Below are 27,857 nucleotides of genomic sequence, written 5' to 3' on the forward strand. Positions count from 1 at the left end.
CCCCCCCCCCCAATATTCTTTCAAACAAAAAGAACCAAGAGACACCTAAAAACGCCTGTCCAATTATTGCTTTTCTTTCTCTAAGTTAGGCAGGCGAGGCTACCAAAAGGAAGAGATTTGGTAAGTAAATTACAGTTTTGTGATTGCTCCCACTACAGGGACTTCGGGTCCATGAGTACCAGCCAACGAGACGTGGTCTCTTACACTCTCTCTGGTAGCGTTCACTCAACCTACAATGCTGAAGAAGAAAGCCACACTGAAGACACAAGGAAAACAGGTCAATCCAGTCTAGAGAACAACATTCAGGGAAACAGAGTACCAACACCTTCTTAGAACATGGAAATAAAAAATAACTCCATCAGAGCTACCTCGCCAAGGAGCATGTTGAAAGTCCAAAATAGCACCATTCATCAGTGTCTCAGGTCCTGTGGCAGCATCTCGGTCACTTACCACAAGGAAACAATGAGTTTCAAACTACTTCTATACATCAAAAGAGTACATGGATAAAATATAGAGATATACAGACAATTGATGAACATAAACTACTAGGTTTGTTACATCTAAATGAAAAAAAAAAATGGGGACTCTCAGCCTCTGCAAGAAGCAGTCGGGAGCTGTATGAGTGACCAGGCAGGAGTGGACCGGTTGTGTGAGAGCAGTGGGAGTTTGAGTTGTGGAAGACGTCATCGTAGCGAACCAGGCCTGAAGGCCCACCTGTAAGGGTTGTAAACGTGGATTCACAGTGTGAAATTCTGAGCGTTTTCACTTGAGTCAGAATGATTAAAAACTGGTTTGATGATACCTATTTGTCCACTGTAAATTCTCTAAAGCAAGGCTCAGAGTCCCATAGTTTCTTCTTATATTTGATGATTTACACAGAAAAAAATCCCATATATGATACCATAACCTCATCAATACCCATACACCATACGTAATACAAATGGAGGTGTTATGATTAAAAAGAGTGGAGGTAACTGAAGCTTGGGGAGTGGAGTTCATTGCTGCCACGTGGATTCAGGGAGGCAGCCTCCGTCTCATCGTTCTTCTTGCGGTTCACTTCCTTTGGGACGGGAAGTCTTCCCTGAAAAGCAGGTGGGCCCAGACACAGGAACACACACAAAGAGAGACACACTTAGTCATACTTCTGAAACCATTTGGAAAATTTTGCCTTTTATCCTTGAACTCCCAATGTTTTGCAGAGTTTACACATTAAACACAGCTCACCTGAATGTAAATATTAGGTCTGTGGGGGTATGAAGTAATTAAACACCAGCCGCCTTGGCTTCAGCAGAAACAAGTGCTTCTCTAACGGCTTTGCCCAGTCTAGTGGGGGGCAGCATTCCCCAAGAGTCAGGTTTCCAGGGGCAGTTTCTAGTGTCAGGTAGGGCCTGACCTGAAGCTGGGTGAGAGGTGCTCACAGCAGTATTGGAAAAAGGAGTTCAATAGCTGTGGTGGAATAGGGCAATCGTCTGTTTTCTAATAGATAATAAAAGTATTTAAAAGCATATTACAGTATGCGCAAATGTAATTTGTGTAAGGTCTATTCTATAAGCACTGGCACAATCCATGTGGGCCTTCCGGTCAGAATCAGAATGGGGACCAGAGGTGGGCGTGTTTGGGAGGAAACAGTGTGGGGTTCAGGGGGAAGGTGTTGCAGGAAAGAGGAGGATAGCATGAAACCAAGAGGTGGCGAGAGAGTCAGTTAGTTGGGACTGACTGGGGCTATTCTAAGTCTCTCATCACAATCCCGATGAGTGAGATTTTTGTGTCTCTAAGATAATCAAACCACAATGAGCACCAATGGGAAGGAGCTCTCCACAGCAACCAAACAGCAAGAGGACAGGACAGTGAACCCCATTTGCCATTGGATGATATAAAATAGAGGTCCTGCTCTCCCACAAATACACTGTATGTCCTGATCAGATATGAAAATAGTGATCTGACACATTTCTCCTTTAGACAAACCATTGATTACTGGAGTTTCTTTGGAAAAAATTACCCATTGTGGTTTAAAAGATCTCCCCCCCCCTTTTTTGCTCAGGTCACATGTTCTAACAGGACATCTATAATAAACTGATTTGACTGGATATAAGAACTTGGATTAAAGTGATAATCTTGCTTTGTGACTGTAAATGATCCCTTTTCAATTTCTTCTTAAGAAGAATCCAGACATCAGGAACTTCTTAATAACTTGAAACTGAATCAATGTTTTCATCATTCCCCGGGTGAACTAAATGTCACAAATAATTCAACTTCAAGAAGTTTTATTCACTGTATAGATTTTTCATACTAAACATCTGGTATGCCCATTTTTGTGTTTAAAAATCTCAGACATTGAGAGCATACAACATTTTTAAGATGTATATCAAATCCACTCAGTATGTACTTTAATGTTTCTTTGAGTTGTGAAAATAATTTTAATCTTGAGATTTTGGCATGCAATCCCAAGATTTAAAAAGAAAAGAAGAGAAATCCACTGTAATCCTGGTGCCTATTTTTTTTTAAATATATTTTTATTGATTTCAGAGAGGAAGGGAGAGGGAGAGATAGAAACATCAATGATAAGAGAAAATCATTGATTGGGTGCCACCTGCACTCCCCCCCACTCCCCACCATGGATCGAGCCCACAACCCAGGCATGTGCCCTTGACTGAAATCGAACCTAGGACCCTTCAGTCCACAGGCGGACACTCTATCCACTCAGCTAAACTTGCTAGGGCCTGGTGCCTTTAAAATAATATTTGATCATCCTCCCCCAGCAACAGTTAGCATGCATGGTTTGAGATATGACAAACTTAGGTTTTAGACAAGTGAAGAATTCAATGGCTTCTTATTGTCACAGGCCAGGATGGAAGATCAAAAGTTCATAAACATTATTTCACTCAACTATCCTCTGTACATGACTGGGTTTCAAATTGTTAACTTCAGTTCAGAGTTACTCTGTTCAAAAGTGAATATATAGAACATTATTCTGTCTCTAGATAAGTCTCAGTCTCACTAACCTGTTACCTCCATGGAAAATACTTAACAAAACGAAATGAAGAGCTGAGTGGGATCTCGACAATTTGGGAAGAGGTTATTTCCAAGAAAAAAAAAGAACGTGAAGATTATTTCAGATGGGAATCCACATTTTTACTAGTTTTCTCTCTTGAGGGGTTCCCAAACATTCATGTCTTCATTTATTATTCATGTTCTGAGTGCCCATTATGGCTTGAGTACTCTATTAGATTTTAAGCCTACAAAGATTAAAAGAGAGACAAAAACAGTCCTTGCCCATCCTGCCCTTAACTGAATTGCTGTGTGGGAGATGGCCAAGTACAACTGGACTATGGCAAGGCAATGGCATAGCCCATGCAGGGCTTATGCTACTGAAGCAGCCTGAGGGGCCATGACCCAACATATCTGTGGGGAGAGGAGCTTCTGGGGAGATAAAATTCTACCCATCTTCTCTTTGGAGGCCGGAATTTATTAGATTTCAATCGTTACTTCCTCTCCTTCATTAAAAAAAGAGAAAAGAATCCAGTCTTCCTGCCCCCACTGAAGGAATTGTAGGCTTCTATGGAAAGGGAAGGAGACATTTTGAAGGGAGGACACAGGATGTCTTATTTCTCCATATGTCAGGTCGTATAAAAATTCAGGGAAAAATCATCATATCTTCTTCCATCGTCCAGCACATAGTGGTCCCTAGAGGACTGGGAACTGGAATAATCTAGAAGGTTGGAGGAGGGGAATGACGTGTCCACTGGCACCCACAAACCAGAGAGTGCCCCTACCACTGACCTAACTCAGGTTGGATGCCTTCTCTGATGACTGCCAGTACATGAATCTCCCAGTTACTCAATAATGTGACTTGGACCAAGTGAGTCAAGATTATTTTTTTTATGATTATGCAGAGATATGCTTTTCCAGAAGGAAACTGCTGAAATTAGGATAAATATATTATGCTTAAGATACTATTCATATATTTAGAGAGGAAAGAAGTTAAAATTAACAGAAGACCTGAGTTGCAGGATCCACTGTGCCAACCCCTGAAGCATGCCTCATTCTATAATGCCTCAAAGCCTGGGGCCTGGACTGGCCTAAGAGGAAGGGGAGGCACTATTGGCCTCATTGACAAACTTGCCTAGTCTTGTCTCCTGGTTGCTGTCACCAGTATCAAAGAGAGGGCCTCTGGATGCCTGCATGGGACAGAAACTAATGACAAGACTACACTCTCTCTCGCTCCTTCCATTATCATGTTTTATCCTCAGCTGCTCAGGGGAATTTTGCCCTGAGCCATCCTGATCAAGAATGTCTACAGTTACACTGCTGATGCTGGTGATGTGGTGGTGAGGTGGCGGGCTGTAGGTGTGTTCTAAGTGAAGCGCCAGTATTTTAGCTCACTACCACTCCGACTCTATAAGATCAGCACAAGTCTAGCTCAGACAGGGCCCAAATCATGTTGCTCTTCTACTTTCCTGCCAATGATTTAAACCTTGACCTTCAGAAATTCTCTGAAAAATTAAAAGTGATTTAGAAGTGCTTTCTTTCAGTGCAAACTGCCGGTTGACACAATCTCTTCAAATTCTGGCTGCCAGTAAAAGGTAGAGAATTGCTGAAACCGTGTAGTGTAAATAAGAGAGCTTTTCAGAATTGAAATATCAGTAATAGCTGGGTAGCCCTCATCATTGGTCAATTACACATATAAAACTTTTAAATGTTAATTTTTATTTTTAATGGACTCTATTTTTCTTTATTGGTTGCAAACTCAGCAGGTCAGTGGTAAAAAGTTACAATCCTCTTGCTAAAGTGATATTTACCCTAACAGGCAAAGTCCGAAGGTATCTATAGTAAAAACTGGCAAATGGTTTTTAAATGTTTGTGTTGGTTTTTTTTTTTTGTTTGTTTTTTTCAGAAATGGGGCTAAAATCTAAAATGTACATTTTACAATTTTTTTTAAGGCAGAGAATTGTCACGTCTAAGATGTAAGCACAATGAAAGCATTTTACAGAACATATTTTAGGCCTAAAAATTAAAAGAAAGAAATGTAACAACTTTTTTAAATGTGCTTTCTGTTTTGTTTCCCAGGTAATCTTATCAAACATCCAGGCATTATTACCAGACAAAACTGTCATCATCTTTTCCTTTTAAGATATCTTTTAGTTTGAGCATTATATTTGACTTTACCCAGGAATGGAACAAATTAAAAATCTGTAAAATGTACATTGATTCCATGATTATTAAATGAAAATTTGCTTTGGGCTTGTCAAGAAAGGAAGGTAATAGTGAAATTTAAGAGTCACAGGAATTTAGGATATGATTTTTTTAGGATACATTATTTCTAAGGTCATAATAGTATCAGATAAGTGAATTATTATAGTTGACTATATTGGATATTAAAATGAAAAATGAATAAATCTGATTTTTTTAAAAAAAATTGTTTCTACATTTTAAAATATTAACAAAATAGCAGCTTAAGGATCTTACCTTAGGAAGCCTTCCCTCCATTTCCTCATTTGGAAATGGTTCTCGGCTGACCCAGACAGCAAGCTCTGGGTAATAAACCTGTAGGAGACATAAGAGCACACACATTTAGATTAAGAACGGGATCCACTTTGAAACCACCAGTGATCAGCTTAATGAGCTCAATCCTTCTCAAGGATCACTTACTTCCCCATTGCAACTTTAAAGTGCGGGGGAAGCCCATCACCTCGTTCAGACTGTTAGTGTGCTTCTGCATGTTTGCTGCACTCAGGAGAGTTTTAGCTCCATGTCTTGCAAGGCTAGGTCCAGTAGAGCAGAGATATCGATCAATGTTATCTTAGCACACCAAATGGCAGCTTCGTGGCTCGACTGGCTGAGCAAACTAAGGCACTGGGGCGACCTAACTTTCAACACAACCTATGATAAGAATCCCTACAAAGCCCCATGTTTATGAGATAATGTGCCATGCACCCATCACACACTGTTAGGGGTTATCCTGATCATTTTTTAGGAGGAAAGGAAGAAGCAGCCTGCATTCTCCCAGGCCCATGTAGCCACTACCAACACACTGCCCAGCTGCCTGAAAATAGCCAAGTGTCTGAGCCAGGGGCAGGGAGATGGGCAACATCCCCACGAATGATACAGAGAATACCAGTTGATGAATTTGGGGGTGGGGTGGGGTCAGGGGTGGGATGAGGTGGAGAGAGTGAATGGTACCGAGTAACTCTTCTTTAAATACATGTACAAGGATTATTATCATAAGAAGTTTGCTGACCAGCTGTTCTCCGTCTCTAGTAAAGACAGGAGTCAGGGATTAGGACTTAAATTACAACTACAGATTTAGGTCAGCTGTAAGAAAGAACTTAGCAGAGGAAAAAAATGTGAAACCTACTTTAAGAAATTTAGAAACAGAATTTAACAACCTAATTCAGAGCTAATTCACATTTGATATAGGCCCTTCTTGAAGGGACGGAACTAGATCAGATTTCCTCCAGGTCTGATTCTCTAAATGCTGTACATAAGCCTCACATTTAATAAATAATATTAAGAATCACATCGCATCAATAGGTTAACAAACAGACTTACGTGCAGTTTTTGTTTTTGAAAGCACCAAATGTGGCAGCCTAATCACTGGGTGAACTGTGAAGTTTTCAATGTCCCAGTCAACCCATGTGTGTGGCGGTCTGAGGTAGGACAGTGGATGGCTGTGTTGGTTCCTTGGGATAGTCTAACAGTAACTGATCTACCCCAGTCACTTTTATGGCACATCCCAGTTCACAAAGCAATTTTGCATACATTAACTAATTCATCCTGACAATAAGCCTGGGAATAGGTCTTATCATTACAGAGATGAGAACATTGAAATTCAAAAGGTCGCCGACTTGCCCAAAGCCACATAGTCAATGTAGGATAGGACTTACACTCAAAACCTGGTTTCCAGATTCTGAACTTCCGTTCTTCCCACTATCCCGATGCTCTCGAATTATCCCAGAATGCAAATTGCCTGCCACCTCTCTTTCAAGAATCACACAGTCCACAGCCAACACATACATTTCGGTCTTAAATATCCGAGAGCTCATCCTGTAAGAACTGGACCTATTTTCTGACTTTGCACTGGGTCTGCTTTCCGGGCCATGTGTTTTCCCCCAAACCCAACCTCCTTCCTCTTGCTCAGCTTTCGAGTCTTTGACCAGCTCCTTCTGGGAGAATTCTACCCTCTGCCTTGTTTGGAACAGAGAGCCACCCTGATATGACCTTTAATCAGGAATGGGGGAAGAAAACATGCTTTTTTAAAGCTTAAAACAAGGTCACAGCACACAAAATCCCAGTGTGGGCTGAATTTTAGAAGACCTAAGTTAGGATCAAATGTCAGTTCACTCATTACAAATTGAAAAAAAAAATTATTACATTTCTACATTACTACTTTTAAAAGCATGCTTTAAGTACCACTGAAAACATTACACATATTAATGAGTAATAAAATTTCATTGCAAACTAAACATGTTGATAAAAATACATGTCAAAATTCAGTAGGCACATGGATGCAATGACAAGCCAATCTAGTAAATGTTATGTCTGTGTTCTTGTGATTTTCTGTAATATTCTACTTTAGCAAAATCACACTGCTTTAGCATTTAACTTCTAAGTTCAAAGCCTCAATACTAAAGTCACCCAAGTCTGATTTGTAGGGAAAAAATAATTAGCCTCTCAGACATTATTATATTTATTCTTACAATTTATTTTTCCAAGAACTTTCCTTTTTTAAAAGAAAAACAGTCAGTGATTTGTTTGGCCAAAGAATTCAGGAACACCAGTATTTGATAGCAAAACCTGCGACTGAGCAAACTTTCCCACCTACCTCAAATTTGTCCTTTTGAAACATATTAATTTAGCCACGGATTTGCCAAGGGCATTTCTAATTAGGCATTTTTTAGTGTTTGAATCATAAAGTAATATTTGCATTATTTAGGAAAAATAAGCATCACTTCGGCCTTGCGGTAAATTCTTTGTCTCCTTCAGAATCAGAACCTTAAGCCCAAAGGGATAGAGGGTCTGTTACCTTCTGAAAACCTGCTTGCCTGATCTCTGAGAACTAAGCATATCCCTGGACATGGTATCTAAAGGAGACACTAATCTTCCTTTTTAGATTTAGGGAAAAGGTGGTAGATTATTGGAAATATATGCCCCTTACATTACAGCTTTGTTCTTTCTTATACCAATGGTGTGTTGAAACTTTAAAATGAAGGACTTCAGAGGAAAGATATATGACAGTTACTACCCTTGCTCTCAAATAATTCAAAATACCTTTGTCATGCATGCATTCACCATGAGTTTGTGAATCGCCTTCAATGGTTGGGCACTGCTGGGTTCTGGGGATTGGGAAAAGAGAATATAGTTCTTGCCTTCTAGTTCAAGTAGCCAGCAGAGGTGACAGACCTTCTGAAAGATCATTCGAAAAGCGTGTACTATGGGCTGAATTGCGTCCTCCCAAACCCCAAATTCAAATGCGGAAGTCCTCACCCCAGGTACTTCCGAATGTGACTATATGTGGAGATAGAGTTTTTAAGGAGGTTGTTCTGGGGGGCCTAATCCAATGACTGTCCTCATAAAGGAGAGAATGACACACAGACACACACAGAGGGAAGGTGATGTGAAGACACAGGGAGAAAAGGACCATCTACAGGACAAGTCTCAGAAGAAATGAACCCTGCCAACACCTTCATCTCAGACTTCCAGACTCCAGAATTGTGAGAAAATAAACTTCTGCTTAGCCATCTAGTCTGCGGTGCTTTGTTTTGACAGCCCTAGCAAACTCCTACAGTGCTTTAAGGGCAATCTTTTAAAAAGTATAGGTCATATCAAATGTAATAGCTGTTGGAACATGTATCAATAGACTAAAAACAAACAAACACAACCAATATGTTTAGCAAAACATAGTGTCAACAGAAGAAATGTGGGTGGCAGTGAGCAGATCTGGAAGCGACTCCTTAGGCTGCAACTCCACTGGCTGCCGTGTCCTGTGTTTTTACCTAGTTCAGAATATGAGGAGCTGACAAGGACCCTGTGATAGAGGCTGCTGAGTACTGATAACACGTGGGTCAGAAACACAGAGATAAGTTGATCTATCTTTCTGGAGTCCTTCTGTTCTTGCTGGACCCTAAAGCTGTTGGTTCTTCTTGGTACTAGTCAACTGATGCTCTGAAGGTGGACATATGGCTTAAACTATATTCCATTCATTTTGTTTTCTGGATTCAAGTTTGCATTTTTTCATGAAGAGCAATTAAACTAACTTTTTTCTTTTTTTAACTTCACTAAACTCTCTCTCTCTTTATGGTGGTGGCGAGCGTCTCAGAAATGTAAGTCATCTGGGGAATCCACACAGGAATAACTCAAAACTGTTGTTCTATTAAATAAGTAAGCCAAAGTGTGCCTTGATTTTCACAAGAGAAGTGTCCTTTTCAAAATGTCTCCCATATAGAGATAAGCAATTGTTTGTTCTTGCCCAAGTAAAATCCTCAAAACCCTCTAGAACAGCAATTACCAAGTGGTGTGCCACAAGAATTTTTAAAACATGCAATGCCTGACTGTTTAGTCAGGGGCACTGACCTCCTTTCTCTTAGACTGTCAAATAAAAAAAACAGCCAATACAACCATAGCCGTCTGGTGTGAATGAATCAAAATTATACCTATTTTTTGTCAGATCTGCAAAAATACATTTTTTGGTGTGCTGCAGAATTTAGTAATCAGATTCTGTGTGCCATGAGATGAAAAAGGTTGAAAATTGTTGCTCCTAGAAGACTGTTCTTATGGAAGAAATCAGAGAAGCAAGCTATACCCTCACAATTAAGAAAACATTGTGAAAACATAGAGGGGAAGGAAAATTTTGTTGTTTTAAATTGCAGAACATGCAAAGGTTTTGCTTTAAATTATGGGAAAGGTTGAGTGTTTATGCTTGTCACTAAATATATTAGTTAATGCACCTTTTTCTACAATGCTACATTTATGTCACTAATGACTACGTTTAAAAACAACAGAAATGACATGAAAAAAACCACATGATTTTAAATACACTAAGCATGATAGATATTTAAATATCCATGAGCCATTCTTAGGTAAAAGCAATTTTTTGCTTTCAAGTATATTGAACATATTAAACCCACAATATATTTAGATATAGTTTAATGGTGAAAATTTACTATTCTTACTGATTCTCTTAAATGTATTTGATAGTTGGGTACTTAATTTTCTACTGTGTGTCATGGCATACAAGTTGAGAACACAATGCTCACGGTTTTTGCCTTTTTAAGTCTTTCAAGGCTTGTTTTGCTCTCTGGATGATGCAACATAAAAAAATAACTTCATTTTTTAAGACTATAAGGTAATTGGGTGGCAATGATCATGACTTGGTAGCCCAATTAGAAAAATAAAATGTGGAGAGAATCAGAGAGCACTCCTGCTAGGTCCTAAAAAAACCACCCACAAATTTTATCACCCTTTAAATTATTTTTAAATCTCTTTTAAGCTTTTCATTTCAAAACTTGCTATTTATTTTCCAATAGCATGGTCCACATATAGAATCAATCTAATTGACATGTCTTATCACTTCTCTACTGAATGTAAAATTTGAATGATACCTATACCCCATTTCTACATTTGTATTCTCCTCTACTTACTGTCTTTATCACTATTCCTTTGGGGAGACTGTTACAGGAGATGGATCCCAAGGGTAGTTTCATAGCTTTATTCAGAGCTTAAATACACCACACACATATATGTTGCTTACTTAGTTGGTTAACTTGCTGTCTCAGAAGCCTGCTAAGAAGATGTTGCATGGCTTGATTGTTAATGACCATAATTATATTTTCTCTCCTTGAAGAAGGTCTATGTGCTCAAAAGAATGCACACACATGGCCCTTTTATGTCTTAACAAAGGTAGGTGCCCACCCCGTGTAATTAGGAAAGCGGGCTGGGGCAGCAGGTGTCCAACCTGCATAATTAATTCTTTGAGCAGCAAAGGAGTATATTTCATAATCTCCCTGCCAATTAAACAGTGTGTGTGTGTATCTGCATGTGTACATGCTCTATTCTGCCTAATTGCCTCAGAGGTTGTGGAACCTAGTACTGCAATACAAGGGGAAATTACGTGCACACACGCACACTTCATTTCTGCAAATATCCTTTGAAGTGGCGCTCTTAGGAATCTCCCTCAAAAGCCACTCTGCGCCCAGGTGTTACTGGTCATGTGAGAGGGCAGGATGTAAACTGAAACCATAAATGAGTTACAGGGATCATTTTCTCTGAACAGCATTGCATCAACTATTAGATGGTGCCAAAAGATGATGCACTGTCTCTCTGGAGACCAGGCTTAGAGACCTGCCTAACCCTGTGCGCGCTGCTTGAAGATGAAGCACAAGGTGGAGGAAATGCACTGCAACCAGAAGACAAAGGATAAACAGGCAGAACACTGAGCCATTCTGGACGTTCTGAAAAGCAAAGTCAAAGTATTACTTGGTGCCCACGTTGGCAAACATTCTGGTATGGGAACTAAGTGAAACATGCAGAGACATAATTTAAATACACACAGGCACACAGGCGTGCACACACACACACACAGGAGCTGGCTGTGGTGACAATGGGTAATCACAGAGAAAGCATTACAAAACATTCTCAGCCATAAATGTCCTCTTGCCAGAAGGGACAGGAAGGCCTTTTAGAGCAGTGCTGAATTACAACATGTGCTGACATTCCCCGCTTTTCCAGGGCCTGACAAGCTCTCAACCAGGAGAAATGGGGGGGGGGGGGGGGGGGGGGGAGGGAGACAACACGGCTCAAGGAGGAAGATGGTGTTCGCTCACAGATTGGTTAAGCCCATTGGCATGAGCTTGGCTTTGGGTACAGATGTCCAGTATGGGCACAGAAAATATCCCCATTTTAAAAAATATGGCACAGCAGGTTATGTTACTGTCCAACATTACATGTCAGAGGTGGGTGTCTGAAACGAGCTGTGTTAACTTAAAGAGTGGAATCCTCTCCATTCACGCTGTTGTGTGAGGCCACATGGAGAGGCCACTGGTGAATTTGTGGGAACCAGACAGCTGTAGGACTTTATTTCTAAATTTCAACAAAGTAGAGAAAGGAAAAGGAAATCTTCTGGCAACAAAACGAAAGTGTTTACATGTGAAATTAATTGTCAGCACAAAGCGCTTTCAGAGTCACTCTGTTCCACAATGTAATATTCGGCTTGTTTGGCTGCTGAGTCTTTTAAAATTTGATTTCTAAGAATAATAGCAAAGACTTTCAAGAAAAGCAATGAATCAAGTCGGGAGCAAGCCACAGAAGGTTAACAACATTACTCATCTTTGCTTATTCACCACAATTTAAAACAGCTCGTTGGGTGAGTTTGGGGGGCTTTGATGGTGTGTGGATCAGGGCAGGGTGCAGCAGCCACCGGGTAATTTGAGCGTGGCGAACAGGTTAGCAGCAAGCATCTGTGTTGGGCAAACGTTTTCTCTCATCCCAGCCTCATTCCTTTCCAAGAGGAACATGCTTAGCACAAAGCAATCCACCTAAAGACTCCATAAATCCAAAAAAGGGAGTTACTGATCGAGGAATTCTCAGATTTCTGCCAAGACTCCCTCCCCTGGGCTGGAGGTCAGCCGGGTACAGTAACAGAGCCAAACTGTGGACTGGACTCCAGGAATCAAGTTCACACTTCAAATCCGGACTTTTCATGGGCGACTTTTTCTTTTCAGTGATGAAGACAAAACAAAGCACAGAGAGCTGATAACAGCCCAAAGCAAACCAGTAGCAAAAGTACAAGAATAAGGCTTGGAAGCCAATCTCATAAGGGATATCTAAGAAGAGATTTTTTTTAAAACAAAGAGGGGAAAAAAATACAGCAACTTTTTAAAGCCCTGGGTTGAGATTAAGCAGTTTGTGAATGAACAATAAAAAGTAAAGGGCACAAAACAAGATATTTGCTCTTTTCAGTGGAAAAAAAAAAATACTGGCCTTTGTTAACTAGCAGGGAAATAAAGAAAAAAGGGCCCCCTTAAGCAGTTAAACAGAGCATAAGCTTTTCCTGCCTTTATGACCTCAACAAATATGTTAATGAAATCTTCTACCTCCCTGGAGTGAAACCAGAGTAAATATTTACTTAACACATCTGAGTTCTAAGTCTGGACCACCCAACTCCCTTATATAAATTGGTTTTCATTTGTAATCAAGAATTTAAAAACACTACATTTTGTAATGTTTTTCCTACCTTTAAGATAAAAGGAGGAAAGGAAAGGAAGAAAAACTCTCTATTGTGCCCTCATACAACAAACTGCACTTTGAATTTTTGAACTGTATGTTCTTTTGCCACAAATGAGAATAATGATGTTGATATGCTTTCTAATACGAGACATCTGGAGATAGCAGGACTTTTTCCAAGCACATTCCAAGGTTAATACAAAACATCTAGACTTGCTTTTATTAGCTGGTTTGAGTAATTTTAGGTGTGCTGGCTTTCACCTACAAATAAATAGTTATAAGAAGTCTAATTTCTACTCACCAAGAATACTATGTTTTCTTTCCTCTTGTCCTAAAATGACTGTGCTAACCATTAAAATCTTATGAAAATTTTTCCTAACAACATGGAAAAACATAAGTCTTCAAAAATCAGATTTCTTTTGTTAAAGTCCTCAATCAAAGACTAGTGAGATATATAAGACATTCAGACTTGGGATTTTTCTTGATCTGAGTGAATGATGAGACAGACAGTTGCTTTTGATAAGTTTGTGGACATTTCAAAAACATTCCTCTTTCGGACATGTGTAAGACGGAGCTTTCCAGAAAGTGTGCACTTTCTCCCAAAGTGCTTGTTCCTAAGGAAACGACTCTCTCCCTCGATCAGCACTCCCTCTCCGCTGGCAGCTGCGACCCCGACCCCTCTGCATTCAGCAGGAGTCTTTCCACAGCCCAGTGCTTCTCTCGCACTGTCCTGGTCACCTAGAGACTCATCTCTCTGCAGCAACAAGCAGAATCCCAACAGATAACCAAATTCCAAGGAAAAGTGGTCATTGTGAGAGGGTGTATTCGAAATGGGTTTAAATCAGAGTCTTGGTTATTTCCTGAGAAGTTTGCCTTAAAAAAAAAAGGAAAATATTTCCAGATCTTTACCCCCCTGCTCCAAGTACTCAGGTCACAAAGTGGTCACTAGAAGGCTTCCAATACCCTGTCATCCAAGAAAACTGGCACAAACTAAAAGTACAAGAGGAACAGAATAAGATTAGGATGGATGTAGCCCTGTACACCATCTGGATTTTCAAACCCACTGGGTGGAGCATGGTCCGATTCAGTGGAAGGCTTCTCTGGCTCCAATAAGGGCTCAGCCAGCCAGTACCATGGGAAGCAGAGAAGACCTAAATGGTGGCCACCAACACAAATCAGTAAGATGTTTCAGGGCTGGAAGTCACGGAAGAAACAAATACCTCAAGAATTTTGAAGATTACTACAAAAGGCATGCCAAATCATGGGGCTAAGTTCCCTGGAAAGGGACTCACATCCTCTAATTGATATGAAAAAAAGAGAAATAGAAACTCAGACCTTCATTCCAAGTCCTGATTGCATTCTCCAACAGAATAACTCTACCTCATCTTTTTGTCTTTCTTCCATTGCAAACCAACCATGAAAACTGTATTTCTCCAAAGGAAGAGAACTATGAACAATACATGGAACTTGTTCAAACCCACATAGGCAGAGTATGTAAATTTGGGAGCCACAGTCTTCTGTGGAAATGAATACAGAGTTCATCATAATGTGTTTTTGTTTATTACTAAATTTTAGGCATGTTTTCCAGGTGCACTCATTAATCCTCACAGTGCTGTTTCAAGGATGAAATGCATCAATATATATAAAATGCTAGCAAAAGGGTCAGGCACATGAGCAATTGGATATGGGTAAGCGATCACTATTATTATCCTCACTATTCTACAGATGAGCCTGCCCAAGGACAAAACCAAGAAATGGGAAGACAGGCTGCGAACACAGCCTCTCCTCTCACAGAATGCAGTGCCTCAATACCCATCTTCTCTGCCATTTCCCCAAAGCCACCTGGCGTGATGCCACAGCCCCCTAGTGGTGGGGCCTGTTTCCAATCCCGCAAGTAGGTGTTGAGCGTCTCTGCTTCGTGCCCTCGTGATGAAATTTAGGTGGATTTTTGACCCCTATTGTCAAGAGTAATTTTCTCAGAACATATGTTGCTCTACTACCTGTGTTTCTGATAAATAGCTGCCCTTCAAAAATAACTTACCTTAAAACATAGCACTGTTTGAGGACACAGAGGGTTTGTAGTACAATATTTATATCTGGTAATCACTGCAGCTAATTATAAAGGGCATTTGCTAAGAAACCAAATTGTTTTAATATGACCCCCAAATGAACTCTCAAACAACATCTCAGATGGCCTAGCAATGGACAATCTAATTTAGAATATCTTTCTTTCATCAGATGCATTTGAAATCATGTTGGCTGTAAGTTTGCTTTTCAAAATTTTAGTCAAGTAAAAAATAAACTGCTTAGAGGACATTAAAATCTTATCTTTATCAATGATCTGCAGATATACAAACCATACACTACATAAAAATATAAAGTGATCCAAGTTGAAGAGGAAGGACTTATTAGACCAGAGAGGCAGTGTGTAAACTACTAAGAATGGTGACTGGAATGAAAAACAAATTTAACCTGACTCCATTTGGAAACTTTTCATCAATGTGGCAGAAACACAGATACTTCTAATTTGTGGTGTTCCTCTGGCTTGGTACAAACAACATCAGAACACCTGATCAACTTAGTAAAAATTCACATTATCAGATGAATTATTTCTGTGATGCCAATTAGCAAATTTAATTGAATTTCTGAATGAATTGATTATGACAGTATAGACAGTTGTGCTTCATATAATAAAATTAAGATTTAAAAGGCAGTCCTCATTTAAAAAGGGATAGGCTTAATGAAGATGAAATGAAAAGATGTGGAGACTTGGCTCCTAGACCTTGGTAACAAGATCAGAACAATCTAAGGTCCTATTATCGAGAAATGAGCAAAATATCCAAGGCCTGGGTCATTTTCTGATGCATCATTAGACCTAAGGCTCCACAGGGCAGCATGAAATGGAGACTCAGTTATGGTTCAGAGCATCCAGGCTTCGGAAACAGTCAAATCTTGGTAATTAAAGATCAAAATATGAAGATGAGAAGGGATCAGAGAAGATGTGGGCAGAATTTCTGATGCTGTATTATCTGAATTGGTTGGGTATAAAATCTCATTTGTCCAATAAACGAATCAATAAATATGTACTAAGTACTTACTTTCTGCAACATATTGAATATTTGGTAGGTAGCTTTCAATCCTATAGAATGAACATCTTATTAAAGAATATGTCCCATTAATTTGAGTTACAAGTACTAAAGTAGCAAAGAAAACACATTTTTAAAAACAACAACACCTTTTTAGAACTAAGCCACTAAATCCAGGGACATCTATTTGGGAAAATAGTGGGCTAGTTAATTCATCTTTTCAAATTCTAAATCTCGTACCCATACAACTGTAACCCCTGATATTGTCTGCTTCAAATAGTGGGTCCATTTCCTGCACAGTATTCATTCTTCCAGTTGGTGTTATATCCCTAAAATGCAGCAGGCACTAGACTAAGTGTTCAACTATGTGCTACCACACACACACACACACACACACACACACACACATGCATGAACTGAGATTTAGCAACTGTGGCAAATGTGCAAAGAACAGATATTGAAGTCATGGTCCCAATTGCGTTTTGGGTAATTTTCTCTACCATTACACTATGAAGGGGAAGAAACAGTATGTCTTGGGAAAGTACCATATTTTTCCATGTATAAGATGCCCCCACTTTTCAATCCAAAATTAATAAATCAATATTTTAAACATTTTGCTGGTTTTCCTCTTAAGGCCTTCTTCTTTTTTGGCATCTTAAGGAGTTGTTCTTCCTGTTTGCTCCACTATCTGATCATACACTCAGTGGGAGGAGGTCCAAATTGTCTCTCTGCAGCTCTATTTCCATGCTCTTTTGCATAGCTGATTACATTCAGTTTGAATTTTGCAGAGTAAGACAATCACCGGTATTTATCTTTTTGTTTTTTCACATCTTTATGGGCTCAGAATGCTCCTGTTCCTGTTGCATCTGTGCATTCTTCACCTCCACCTCCAATTAAGGCATCAGCTGACATCAGTAACAGTAAGGCTCGTGATTGGAGAAAGCCTGTTTGACAAGGTATGGGCAGCTATGCACCAACATGGCTCCCTCCTCGGCTGACTTCCGTGTATAAGACACCGCTCGATTTTCAGTCTAACTATTTTAGAAAAAAATAGCATCTTATACACCAAAAAATATGGTACTTAGTAATAATTCCTTACTTGGGCGCATGTTTATAAGCATCTTACTCCATATATTTTTATCCATCTAACTACTGACTATAGACCTTCCTTGACAGTTCTGAATGTTGACTGCCAAAGACGCAATATCTTCTCCTAATTTCTACTCTTTCCGGTCCAAGAATAGGTTCTGTGTCTGACACTGACTTCATCCAATGAATATGTCCTCAAAATGTCTAGACCCATTTTAAGCACAACTTGTGTCAATTTCTCCTTGTTCAGCGACTGGACTGCAGTACTTTTCCCTGCTGGAATGGTATCAAACACAATTCAGACAGGAAGGTTGTTACCTGCCCCAGTCATCACAGGACAGTGGTGTGTGATGGTGATCTGAGTACGGGCTAAAGCGGAGAAGGGAGAAGAGCTAGAACTGGGCAACCATGCCAAAGCTTCCGTGCACATTATGAATCTCCCCCTTGTTTTACTTACTTATTAAATGGTAGGAGTCTCTGGCTCCTGTTTTTTTGTTTGTTTGTTTTTTGTTTTTTTTTACTGGCAATGGCTATTCAGCTGTTCTCCTTTCTTTCCAAACAGAACTTCCTTTCATTGGCGACATTCTCTTATGTCTCTCCTTCTCCTTTCTAACCATGAGTTATATTTGTATTTTAGTCTATGAAAGTAAGGATGAACACTGAAAAAGCAGTCTAATATCAAGGGTTTAAAACTATCTCCAGCTAGATAATCATAATGCTTTTAAGGCAAAAAGCTTAGATTGAAAACCATTCTAAGGTAATAACAGGCAATAATTTTATTTATGAAGATTTCATTACCTTGTGAAACTGTAGTAGATTTTGCTCTACTGTCATGAATACCTCAATCAGATTACTGAGAGACAAACTGCGGGACTGCTGGGAAAACATCATTAATAACCTCGTGCATAATGGCGCTCCACAGCTAAGGTTTTGGATGTATGAATCTACTCTAAAATGAGATTCCTCTTTCAGCAGACCAGACCAAGCTAAGTGTGTGGACTCTCTCAGGACATCTATCTAAGCAAGAAGGGAGCACTGAATTTAGAAGTTGTTTTTGTAGTGTATTTAGATTTCACTTAGTTCCCCTCTACCCGCCTCCACCCCCCCTCCCCCCCATTACGCCTTCTGAAGTGTTCAATGAGAGGGACTTTTTAATAGCAAATGCAAAATCTGTGTGTATCTATATATTTTATAATCTGAATGGTCTCAACTCTACAATGTATTGGACAGTTACTAGTTATAAATCTCAAGGTGAGCACCTTGTTCTACTCCACGCAGATCTCCGTGTATCCATGACCATTAACTCATACAGTTATTCCACAGACATTTACTGACCACTAAGGATGTGTGGGGATCCTGGATAGGTATGGATAGTACTTGAGCAGCCATCAGACTGGTTCACAGATACGGAATCTGTTCCAGGGTCCATTAGACCATGCCAATGAAAGCTAGGGTTTCCTACCACTTTGTAGAAAGAAAAGACCAATCAACTTCACTAGCTTTCCCTCTCAATGAATAAACTTTTCCACACCTACATTCACCATCCTGCTGATAGAGCCGTGGTCAGCAAACCGCGGCTCGCGAGCCACATGCGGCTCTTTGGCCCCTTGAGTGTGGCTCTTCCACAAAATACTACGTGTGGGCGTGCATGTACAGTGCGATTGAAACTTTGTGGCCCATGCGCAGAACTCGGTATTTTGTGGAAGAGTTGGTATTTTGTGGAAGAGCCACACTCAAGGGGCCAAAGAGCCGCATGTGGTTCGCGAGCTACCGTTTGCCGGGCCGCACTTTGCTGACCATTGTATAGAGGCAAAGGAAAAGAATGAGGCATCACAGCCTCAATTGCTACCAAAGAGAAAATGCTCAATTACTAGGAGTCAATTTTCTGATTTTCAAGTTTCCAATCTTGGAAGGTAGAAAAAAGCTGCAGCTATAGGTAGAATGTTGGAAGTGTAATGAGTATACAGAGGAGCATGAGATGATTCCCGTTGGATGTACTGGGGTGAGTTTCATAAAGGAGTTGTCATTTAAATTTGGTCTGGAAGAATAGCTTTATTTTGTCAAGAGGAGCGTTCTTTCTAGGACTGAGTAAGCAGAAGCAGAGAGGAGGGACTCCTGGGGCACATTAGAATAACAAGTGGCTTGCTTCCTCTAAGAAAATATATTCCATCCTGGCTAGAAATACAGTATTAGTTCACATAGTTCCTGGCATGGCTGCCCAGCCAAGAAATAAAAAATAAATTTCTGGAGGTCTAAACACAGCAGTTGGGGAAAACAAAATTGTTTGAAAGTATGAAGTGTGAGTAGGCAGAAAGAATTCAAGGAGCAATGCTTATCTATGTCACTTTTATTGAGAGACTCGGTGACAAGTCAACCTCATCTGAAGGGGCTAAAAGAGCGAGCGAAATCATTTCATGTTGAAAATCTTGCAGCTGATGCATTCTAAGGTAGGAGTCTGCGCTCTATCCAGAAATTTCAGAAAAATCCTTCTTGTTCTTGGCTTTCCCCAAATTTTGCATATCATGGGATGGGATTCCCTTTAGATGGTCACCAGACTACTGACTAAATTACTAACAGCCTGTAGACCTCAAATTGTAAACAATTTTATTAGGATGGTGTAAGTGTTGGCGTGAATCTTGAATAAGTATGTCTGGCTACTCAAGAAGAAGTGGAGGGAGAGAGAACCAGCTGGGTAAATGTGGCGACACCCAGCTAGCCTCCCAGAAGGGAAACATGGTGCTACAGCAACACCTCTCTGGCCAGGCAGACACCTCGGTATTGCTGGGATTTGCCAACGGAAGTGCTGCCACTTTCACAAAAGAAAAAGGTTAAGTGTGCTCCTTTCTTCCTCCCCAAGTCCTCCTTGATGGGGACCTTCCTTCGCGCCACCACTCCGCCCAAGCCCAAAGGCAGAGAGACGCAGCAAAGTAATAAAGTTACATTTAACCTGAAAATGTATGTGAGTGTGTGTGCTCCTTTCTATTGGGCACAACCAAAAGGCAAAGATCCTGACCCAGGATCTTGAGTGAGAGCCTTTGGCCATGTCTAAGATGCCTGCTCAGCAGTTTCCTATGGCTCACCTCATCAAGTCCTGGACTTCTAGGTCTAGTATGTGAGCTCTGTCCTTGATAGTAAATAGGCCCTAAGTGGACAAGGACATTCCCTACTGCAGTAAAAATGCATTATGCTCACTCTCACAAGCGTACTTTCTAATGGGTTCCATTTTTCTGGAATATGCTTCTCTCTTATCCAAATCTACCCACATATCCTCAATTCTTCATTCACTCAGGATTTATTAAGGACTGGCACTACGCTTTAGGAATAGAAAGCTTAAGAAGGCATAGCCCAGGTTCTCAAGGAGCAAATAGCACACGTCTAGCTTTCAAATTTTGTGCAACTCCAACTGGTTGCTAATGGTACACTATACTGAAGATTTTGAAATCATATTTAGGCTGAATAATAATAATAATAACTGTCAGGGTTGATTAGCAACGTCTGCCACAGGTGCAGCAGGAGTTAATGGTGACATGTATGTCATATATTTGCCATCTCTGGGTCTAGCTTAATTTCTACGTCTTAAAAAAAAAAGTGCTCTACAATCTCCAGTCCGCAGTCCTCAAGCACTCTTCTAGATTATACTATATTACACTGTTAAGTTTGTCAAGCCTGTTAGTCTTCCTTCCACATCTAAAATATAAACCCACTGAGGGCACAGAGCAAATGTGCACTTTCTATAATACAAAGAACTAAGCACAAATAAAATGCTCAAAAAAACAAACCAACAAAAAAACCAAACACCTTGTTCACTTGACATGGGGAACACATGCATAATCTTACTGCTAACTCTTCTTGTCTCTTCAGCACTTTCAGACATGGCATCTTTGTGTCCTTGGGATCATCTTCAAAATACCACAGAATCAGATTATATTAGAAATAAGTGAGGACTTTACATTTCCAATACTAGGATCCTTCTGGATTCTGGAGGGGATATGTGTGGCTGCAGGAAAAGTTGCTGAGCTTTGAGCATTGCAGCTGGATCAAACCTAGAGAGCTAGCATCTCACCAGGCTGCTCAGAGTGGCATTAAAAGCTGGTAAAGGTGAGCAATTGCAAGCCACTCTTTTTTGGTAAGTGCTTTTATGGCTTAACCACAATTTTTTTCACTCCTGTTAATAAATCATGGAAAATAACTTGTTGTGAAAACTAAAATACATTCACATCAACTTCCTAGATTTTTAGAAGAAGGTAAAGATACATATGACTTCTAGTTCACCCAAACTAAACATGATTAAGTCATTAACGATAAATATATCCAACTCAATATATATTAGCATTCATAGACCAAATAGTTATTGATCTTCTAACATATATTTAATACTTTATTAAGCACTGTACATGAACCTTATAACCCCTCTTGATGCCAGTAATGTAGGTGGTCAATGAAAGAACTACATATGACCCAACCAACAAATAATGCAGAGAGGTATAATCTAATGTTATACCCAGGTTAATACCAAGTCACTGCTACTAACAACTGAATTGATATTTAGAATTTAGTTGCAAGCCTAAATCCTTGTTAATGCTTAAATCCTAAATCATTAGAGCTACTAACATTTGCCATGCATTAGAAGATCAATTTTAAAATCACTGCTGTATTTTATACCACTGAGATGAGATATTCTTGAAGCTACCCCTAAGTGCAAAATATGTCTAGAAATACCCATTTCACATAAATTTAGACCCAATAAATCATATTCTCAACAGCCATAATTTCTACAGACAGGGGCTGAGATTTATGGTTAACCTGCCTTCCAGTTGAAAGCAAAGGAGAAGTATAAAATTGGAATCTTTTAATATATCTTGATCAACCAAGATGACAAGTCCAAGTGCATTCAATACATTTTCTTCTGGTATATTCTAATTGGATTTGCTGATAAAATTTCTTTCTTCTAGTCTCTTCCTGTATAACAAAGGAATTGTTCAAATAATTCAGGCAAATCCTTCCCACTCCTATATCACTCCTGCAACATTTTAAGTAACCAAAATGAATCAGAGGAAATCAAGTGGCTTTTTTAAAAAAGCATAATTATTCAGATAATTACCTCAACTCTCCATTTCACTTTCCTTGTGAGGATAAGGCCTTAAAAGACTTTCCAGCCAGAAACAGCACTAAGTAAAATATGTGCAAGACCAAGGAAGTTACAATATTTCACTCTAAGACTAATCTTTAGCCAGACCAACGTAGATGAATATTTAATGTATTAAACTAGAAATCTGGAAGTTACTCATATTCATGTTTTAGAAGTCTATTTTCTCTATTTTAAAAGTATTCACCTTAGGATTTAAAAGAAAGTGAATTCCTTCAGTGTATTTATGATGATCTGATTTACATACAAGTTTTTAAGAACTGTATTGGGTTAAAATAGAATGATACTTTGAATAGCTATTTATTCAGATTTCTGCTACTATATACCCTCTCCTGCCTGAATTATCTATGTAGCTCAAAAGGAAGCTGGACTGAAGTTAAATCCAGATAGACCATCCCTGCTGTCCTAATTCCCCAAACAATTCCCAATTCTCCCTCCCCCTTACAGTGTGCTGAAAGGCCTGGTGAAAGAAAAGATAGTACCATATAAAATTACCCTCCTAGGAACTCTTCAGCATCCCCACAATCAAGAATCACTGTGAGCAACTTGTAAATTTACATTCTAAAACCCACTGGCAAAGCTACCAATAGAACCTCATCCCTCCTCAATCTTTGTCTATTTCTTTAAACAGGAAAACCTTATGTTAGTGGAGAGATTATTCAAAGAGTCTCCTTATAAACCCATGAATGCCACTTCACAGACTACAGAAAGCAGAGCTCTATGAACCATACAATGGAGTCAACTCATCTTTTCTAAAAGCTCAGCAACAGCCTTAAAGAGAACTTAATTTGTTCCAATTCCTAGGTCTCTGTTAAAACATAATGAGCCCATGCTTTATGCCACTATGAGTCCATGGCACACACATATTCAGAGGCAAGTTTCCTGCACAGAGGGTAGGCATGCTGAAAATCAGAACTTAACCTTGACATTTTTCAAACTATTCAATAAAACCATCTATGCATTCTGAAGTATTTTCTTCTCACTGACGTATCAAAGCAGGTAACTTTAAAATAAAACATCTAAGTAAATACCAAGGACCCATACAAAACAGTACTCCTGAGTTGCACAATCCCAGGTGCATTGTAATCTATGTAAGTGGCGCCCCCCTGGAGTTGTGCTTATAGGGTCCCATACACAGCATATAATGTGATTGGTGCTTCTTACAGCTAACAAAGTGGTTGTATTTTTTTTTTTTTTTTTGATAATGCAAAAGGCACTCACTCTAGGATTCATGAGTGAATCTTCAAATTATTGTGAAACATCATTTTAGGGTATGTAAAATGTCTAGCTATCTTGAATTCTGGAGTTCTTTTATGGAAATGAGCCGATTAAAAATCTGTATTTGGCATAAGCCCTTTACTAAAAGGGGTAAATACACTGGCTGTAGATCCTCTATAGTGTTTTAAATTATGCAAATGGAATAACATGTTTAACAGAAAGGGCGTTTTATGTTTTCTAGAGGTAGCCAGGTATTAAATCTGCTTCCCTAGCAGTGGTTTCTATTGCATGTGGGCTAAGTCTTTAAGTAAGCTAGTTACAGATCAGCAAAGTAATTTGTTTAAATCAAGGAAAGAATAACTTCATTTTGCCCAAAACTGAAAAAGTGGAGGTACAAAACACGTCTAACATCAGTTTTTTAGAAACAAAATTGAAAAATTTTTTGCATTAATATGTACAAAGATTTTTAAGAGCTCTGACCTCCTGGGATGAGAGAATTGCTAGAAAGTTACTTGGAATCACCCACAGACAATAACTGTCGGTGGTTTCATTTCAGGCAATGATTTGTGCCAAAAGGAATTGACATCTTGATGAAAGGATCACCAAAAAGTTGTAAGAATTTTTCCATGAGTGAAAATCCTTCCAAGAGCAACAAACTGTGATTTCTCATTCGGCCACCATACATAAATGACAACTGTAAGAAATTAACAACATGTAATAATAATTCGAATTTGCTCTTCTGCATTCAAATCATTCCAACTTTCATTCTCAGCTTTGGCTCACATGCTTGCTTTCCACAAAGCTCACTCCACTCACTGTTACAGAAACATGATACTCTCTGAGCTTGATCTATAGGGCTAGTTTTGGCAGGGTCAGCAGTCGAATTTATGTTTAACCAAACGGGACACCTGACATGTTACAACCATTTATGGTGACACAGAGAGTAAGGTTCTGGGATAAGGTGATGTGGCAAGTCCCGGTAAAAGATAATTAAATAAACAAAAAAACTTTGCAGCAGTTTATTTTATTACCATCCTGGTACTCTGGGACAATGGCTAATTAGGAATGTAATATGAAGTTAGGAACTACTGGCACAAAAACCTTAATCAGTTTAATTTTCTGCTCATCTCTTTTGTTCCTCTCACCTCAAGTCCCTTGATTTGATCATTATTAAAGTCCAAGCGAGAACTATTTTACTTGGTGCTTCGAAATCCACCTGTTGAAATGACAGGTGAGGAATACACAAAAAATAAAGAGCCTACCTGATAATGGGATTGAAACTGCACTCATTTAACTGCTTCTGATTCATTTTTCTCCTTGGAAGCTTACACTTGGGTTGTGCTCAAAGAAAACATCAAGTATATCAGATTCAATTTTGATTCATTAAATTCCGCCCTCGTTTAAAAGGAAAAACTAAAACTAAATTTGGAAATCACACAGTCTAAGTGGCAAAGGGGTGTTTTAAAGAGTATAAACATCTGCAGGAGGACATGCTGTATTTATCTGAAAAGTTTCATGACATTTCTATTTTTTTTTTCAATTCAACTTATTTGCAAAGAGGAAATTTTTCATAGAAGATAAATATACTTATTTAATGTGTATTTCATCTAATTCTTTAATCAGCCATCAAACACTCAACTGCCTTCCCTGTGGATCATGCTTGTTAAAAAAATAGTTTCCCTTTCATTTAGGGGAGAACATGCTTGACTTCTAAAACTGAGCATGTGTCTCTCATAAATCAACAAAAAAAACCAACACAATGCTAATTATATTTGAGATACAGTAGACAGAGTGCATTAATATAAAAGTCCATGTTCTTCATAGATATTGCTCGTAAGGACAGCAGATACCATAGCCATTTGATTAGCTGGACACAGACTCCTACTTTTTGGGTAAGTTCTGGCTGTCTCTAACATCTGACCCATGGCTTTGTTTGAGCCCCGCTGCTGTCAGCCTTTCCTTGCATGTCACAACACATCACTCTTCTTAAAGAACAGAATGGTTTCTGTTGTTCAAGTTAAATAAGTCTTCATTTCTGAAAAAGGAATTTCAGTTTTCTATTCAAGATGATTGAAAATCAAAAGATCTAATTCACCACATCCAATTCATATAAATTACTGCACTGCAAAGCTCCCACATGCTGGAGATAAAACCTTCTAAAGGTCAGATGGGGTAAGAACAATGAAGGGTTGAGGCGGGGTGACGGTGGGTGGCTGACATTTATATGGAATAAAGCCGGAATGAGACTGAGAATCTCCTTGGATGACCAGTTCTTACCATTTTGAGGATCATAGCAGCCTTGGACTTGCACCCTCCCTGTCTTCAGTCCAGGGAGACCAACCTGCAAAATACGTTTAAAATAGTAGACAAATTGCCTCACCACCGGTCAGCAAATGAAGAATGCCTGTTTAGAGGTTACAGACAAATAACCACTTTCTGTGGTTAAGATAAGTTACATGCAAATTACTGTTACTGTGGGGCTTCTGAAAGAGCTTCCCAAGCTGTCTATAGGCTGAAATAGGGGACAAAGGAATCCCTGGTACCTGGCTTTGCAGAACCCTGAGCTATTCTTAGTGTTTGGTTCATTTTTTAAATTGCACTTCAAAAGGTTTAGCAACTTAAAAGTAGAACCAAGTGATAAAAATAGATTGTTTTCTGGCTGCTCTTTGTTCCCAGACATACTACTGGCAATATATTTGCAATCAAGACAGCAGAATAGGAATTAGCTTTCCACCCTGTAGTGTAATGCCTCAGAGTGGATATTTTTGGAAATGGCACTGCATTACATAACCTTCCGTGTTTTGGGGGGTGGGGGGGACTACATTGGGGGAAAAAGTCAGGAATATACACCTTATGCCCTTCTCCCTAAACAAATCAACATTAATGCACATGCTGCAGTGATTTTCCTCTCAACCTTTAGGTAATCACAATACAATTCTTTTGTTAACATAAGTTAGGACAAAAATTAAGATGAATGGAGAAACTAAAAGTTCTCCAAAAGGGTATCATAAGCTCTTAGAGTTTCCCTATGTCATCATACCTACATATAAATGCAAATCCAATTATTATCATTATCAATCAAAAAGCAGTCATCTATTCTTAAGCCACCCCTTCTTCCTCCAAAGTTCGACTGCTTTAAAAGAAAATGCAGGAAAAAAAGTGTTGGAAGATCGAAGGCCTCCAAAGACCCTTGGCGGCAACAGCAGCGTTGAAAGAGTAATAAAGTGTAAAGATGGAAGGACACGAATTCGTGTAATAAAAGGGGGCGGGGGTGCATGCTGCAAAGTGCATTCAATGCAAAGAAACGAAAGAGTCCCCAACACTGCTTTTTATGAGCACGAAGAGCAAAAATTAACCACACCAACAAGCAAAAGATTAAAAAAATTAAAACAAACAAAGCCCGCCCCTTCCCCAAAGAATTCTCCCTCTTGTGCATTTTTTTTTTTAAGCCCAATTTAAATTCCAGCCTTAATGCAGCAGATCCAAAATACCAGAATTTCTCCAAGGTACATGCCTGAGCTCTTTAAAATGTAGAGGGAAGAAGCATGAACTCTGCAGGGTTGAAGGGTCCGGCTAAGAGTAAAGGCAAGAAACCGACACAAAAGAGAAAGCAGCGCTCCCGGCCGGCGATGGGAATGGCATATACTTACAGACAAAAGCCCCGCTCCCTGTGCACTCTCTCCTCTCTACACCTGAAACACAAATGTGGATGAAAAAGGGCATCATGCAAGAAAGACAGCTGGGGGGAGGGGAGGGGAGGGGAGGGGGGAGGGGAGGGGAAAGGGGTGGAGGAAAAGGAGAGAGGAGGGGGAAGGGGAAACAAAACCCAAACCGGCTTCACTTCCAAGAAGTGCAGCCCTGAATAAAGAAGGAGGGGAAGGTCTCCCTGCCTCGTGCTCTGTCTTCAAGAGTGTGTGTCTCTCTCTAAGAGTCTCTCTCTCTTTCTCTCCCTCTCTCGGCTGCTAGTGTGCGAGTGAACAATGAGCTAATTCTGATGGGGCTGGCGCGGCGCCAGCGCCCCAGCCTTGCAGCCACTGTGCTGCCGCGGCGGAGCCAGACTGCTTACTCGGCAGGAATCGGCAGCTCGGAGCCCGTCGGCG

The 27,857-nt window shown here is 39.7% G+C and overlaps 1 protein-coding gene across 3 annotated transcripts; it reads right to left on the reverse strand.

Annotated features, from left to right (window-relative positions):
* On the reverse strand, positions 1-27,857 carry NREP (neuronal regeneration related protein). 3 transcript variants are annotated; one of them, XM_070412441.1, is made up of 5 exons: positions 27,824-27,857; positions 27,408-27,449; positions 26,035-26,098; positions 5,467-5,544; positions 1-1,081 (listed from the first exon to the last, which is right to left on the reverse strand). In XM_070412441.1, exons 3-5 carry the CDS (start codon positions 26,047-26,049, stop codon positions 956-958), a joined length of 219 nt encoding a protein of 72 aa, XP_070268542.1. In that variant the 5' UTR covers positions 26,050-26,098; positions 27,408-27,449; positions 27,824-27,857; the 3' UTR covers positions 1-955. The 3 variants fall into 3 exon arrangements, with proteins under 3 accessions (XP_070268542.1, XP_070268541.1, XP_070268544.1); XM_070412440.1 differs by lacking the exon at positions 27,824-27,857 and adding an exon at positions 27,648-27,741; XM_070412443.1 differs by lacking the exons at positions 27,408-27,449; positions 27,824-27,857 and adding an exon at positions 27,272-27,345.

Source organism: Myotis yumanensis, unplaced genomic scaffold, assembly GCF_028538775.1.
Source record: "Myotis yumanensis isolate MYYU_CA2020_CCGP unplaced genomic scaffold, mMyoYum1.0.hap1 SCAF_4, whole genome shotgun sequence".
Lineage (NCBI taxonomy): Eukaryota > Metazoa > Chordata > Mammalia > Chiroptera > Vespertilionidae > Myotis > Myotis yumanensis.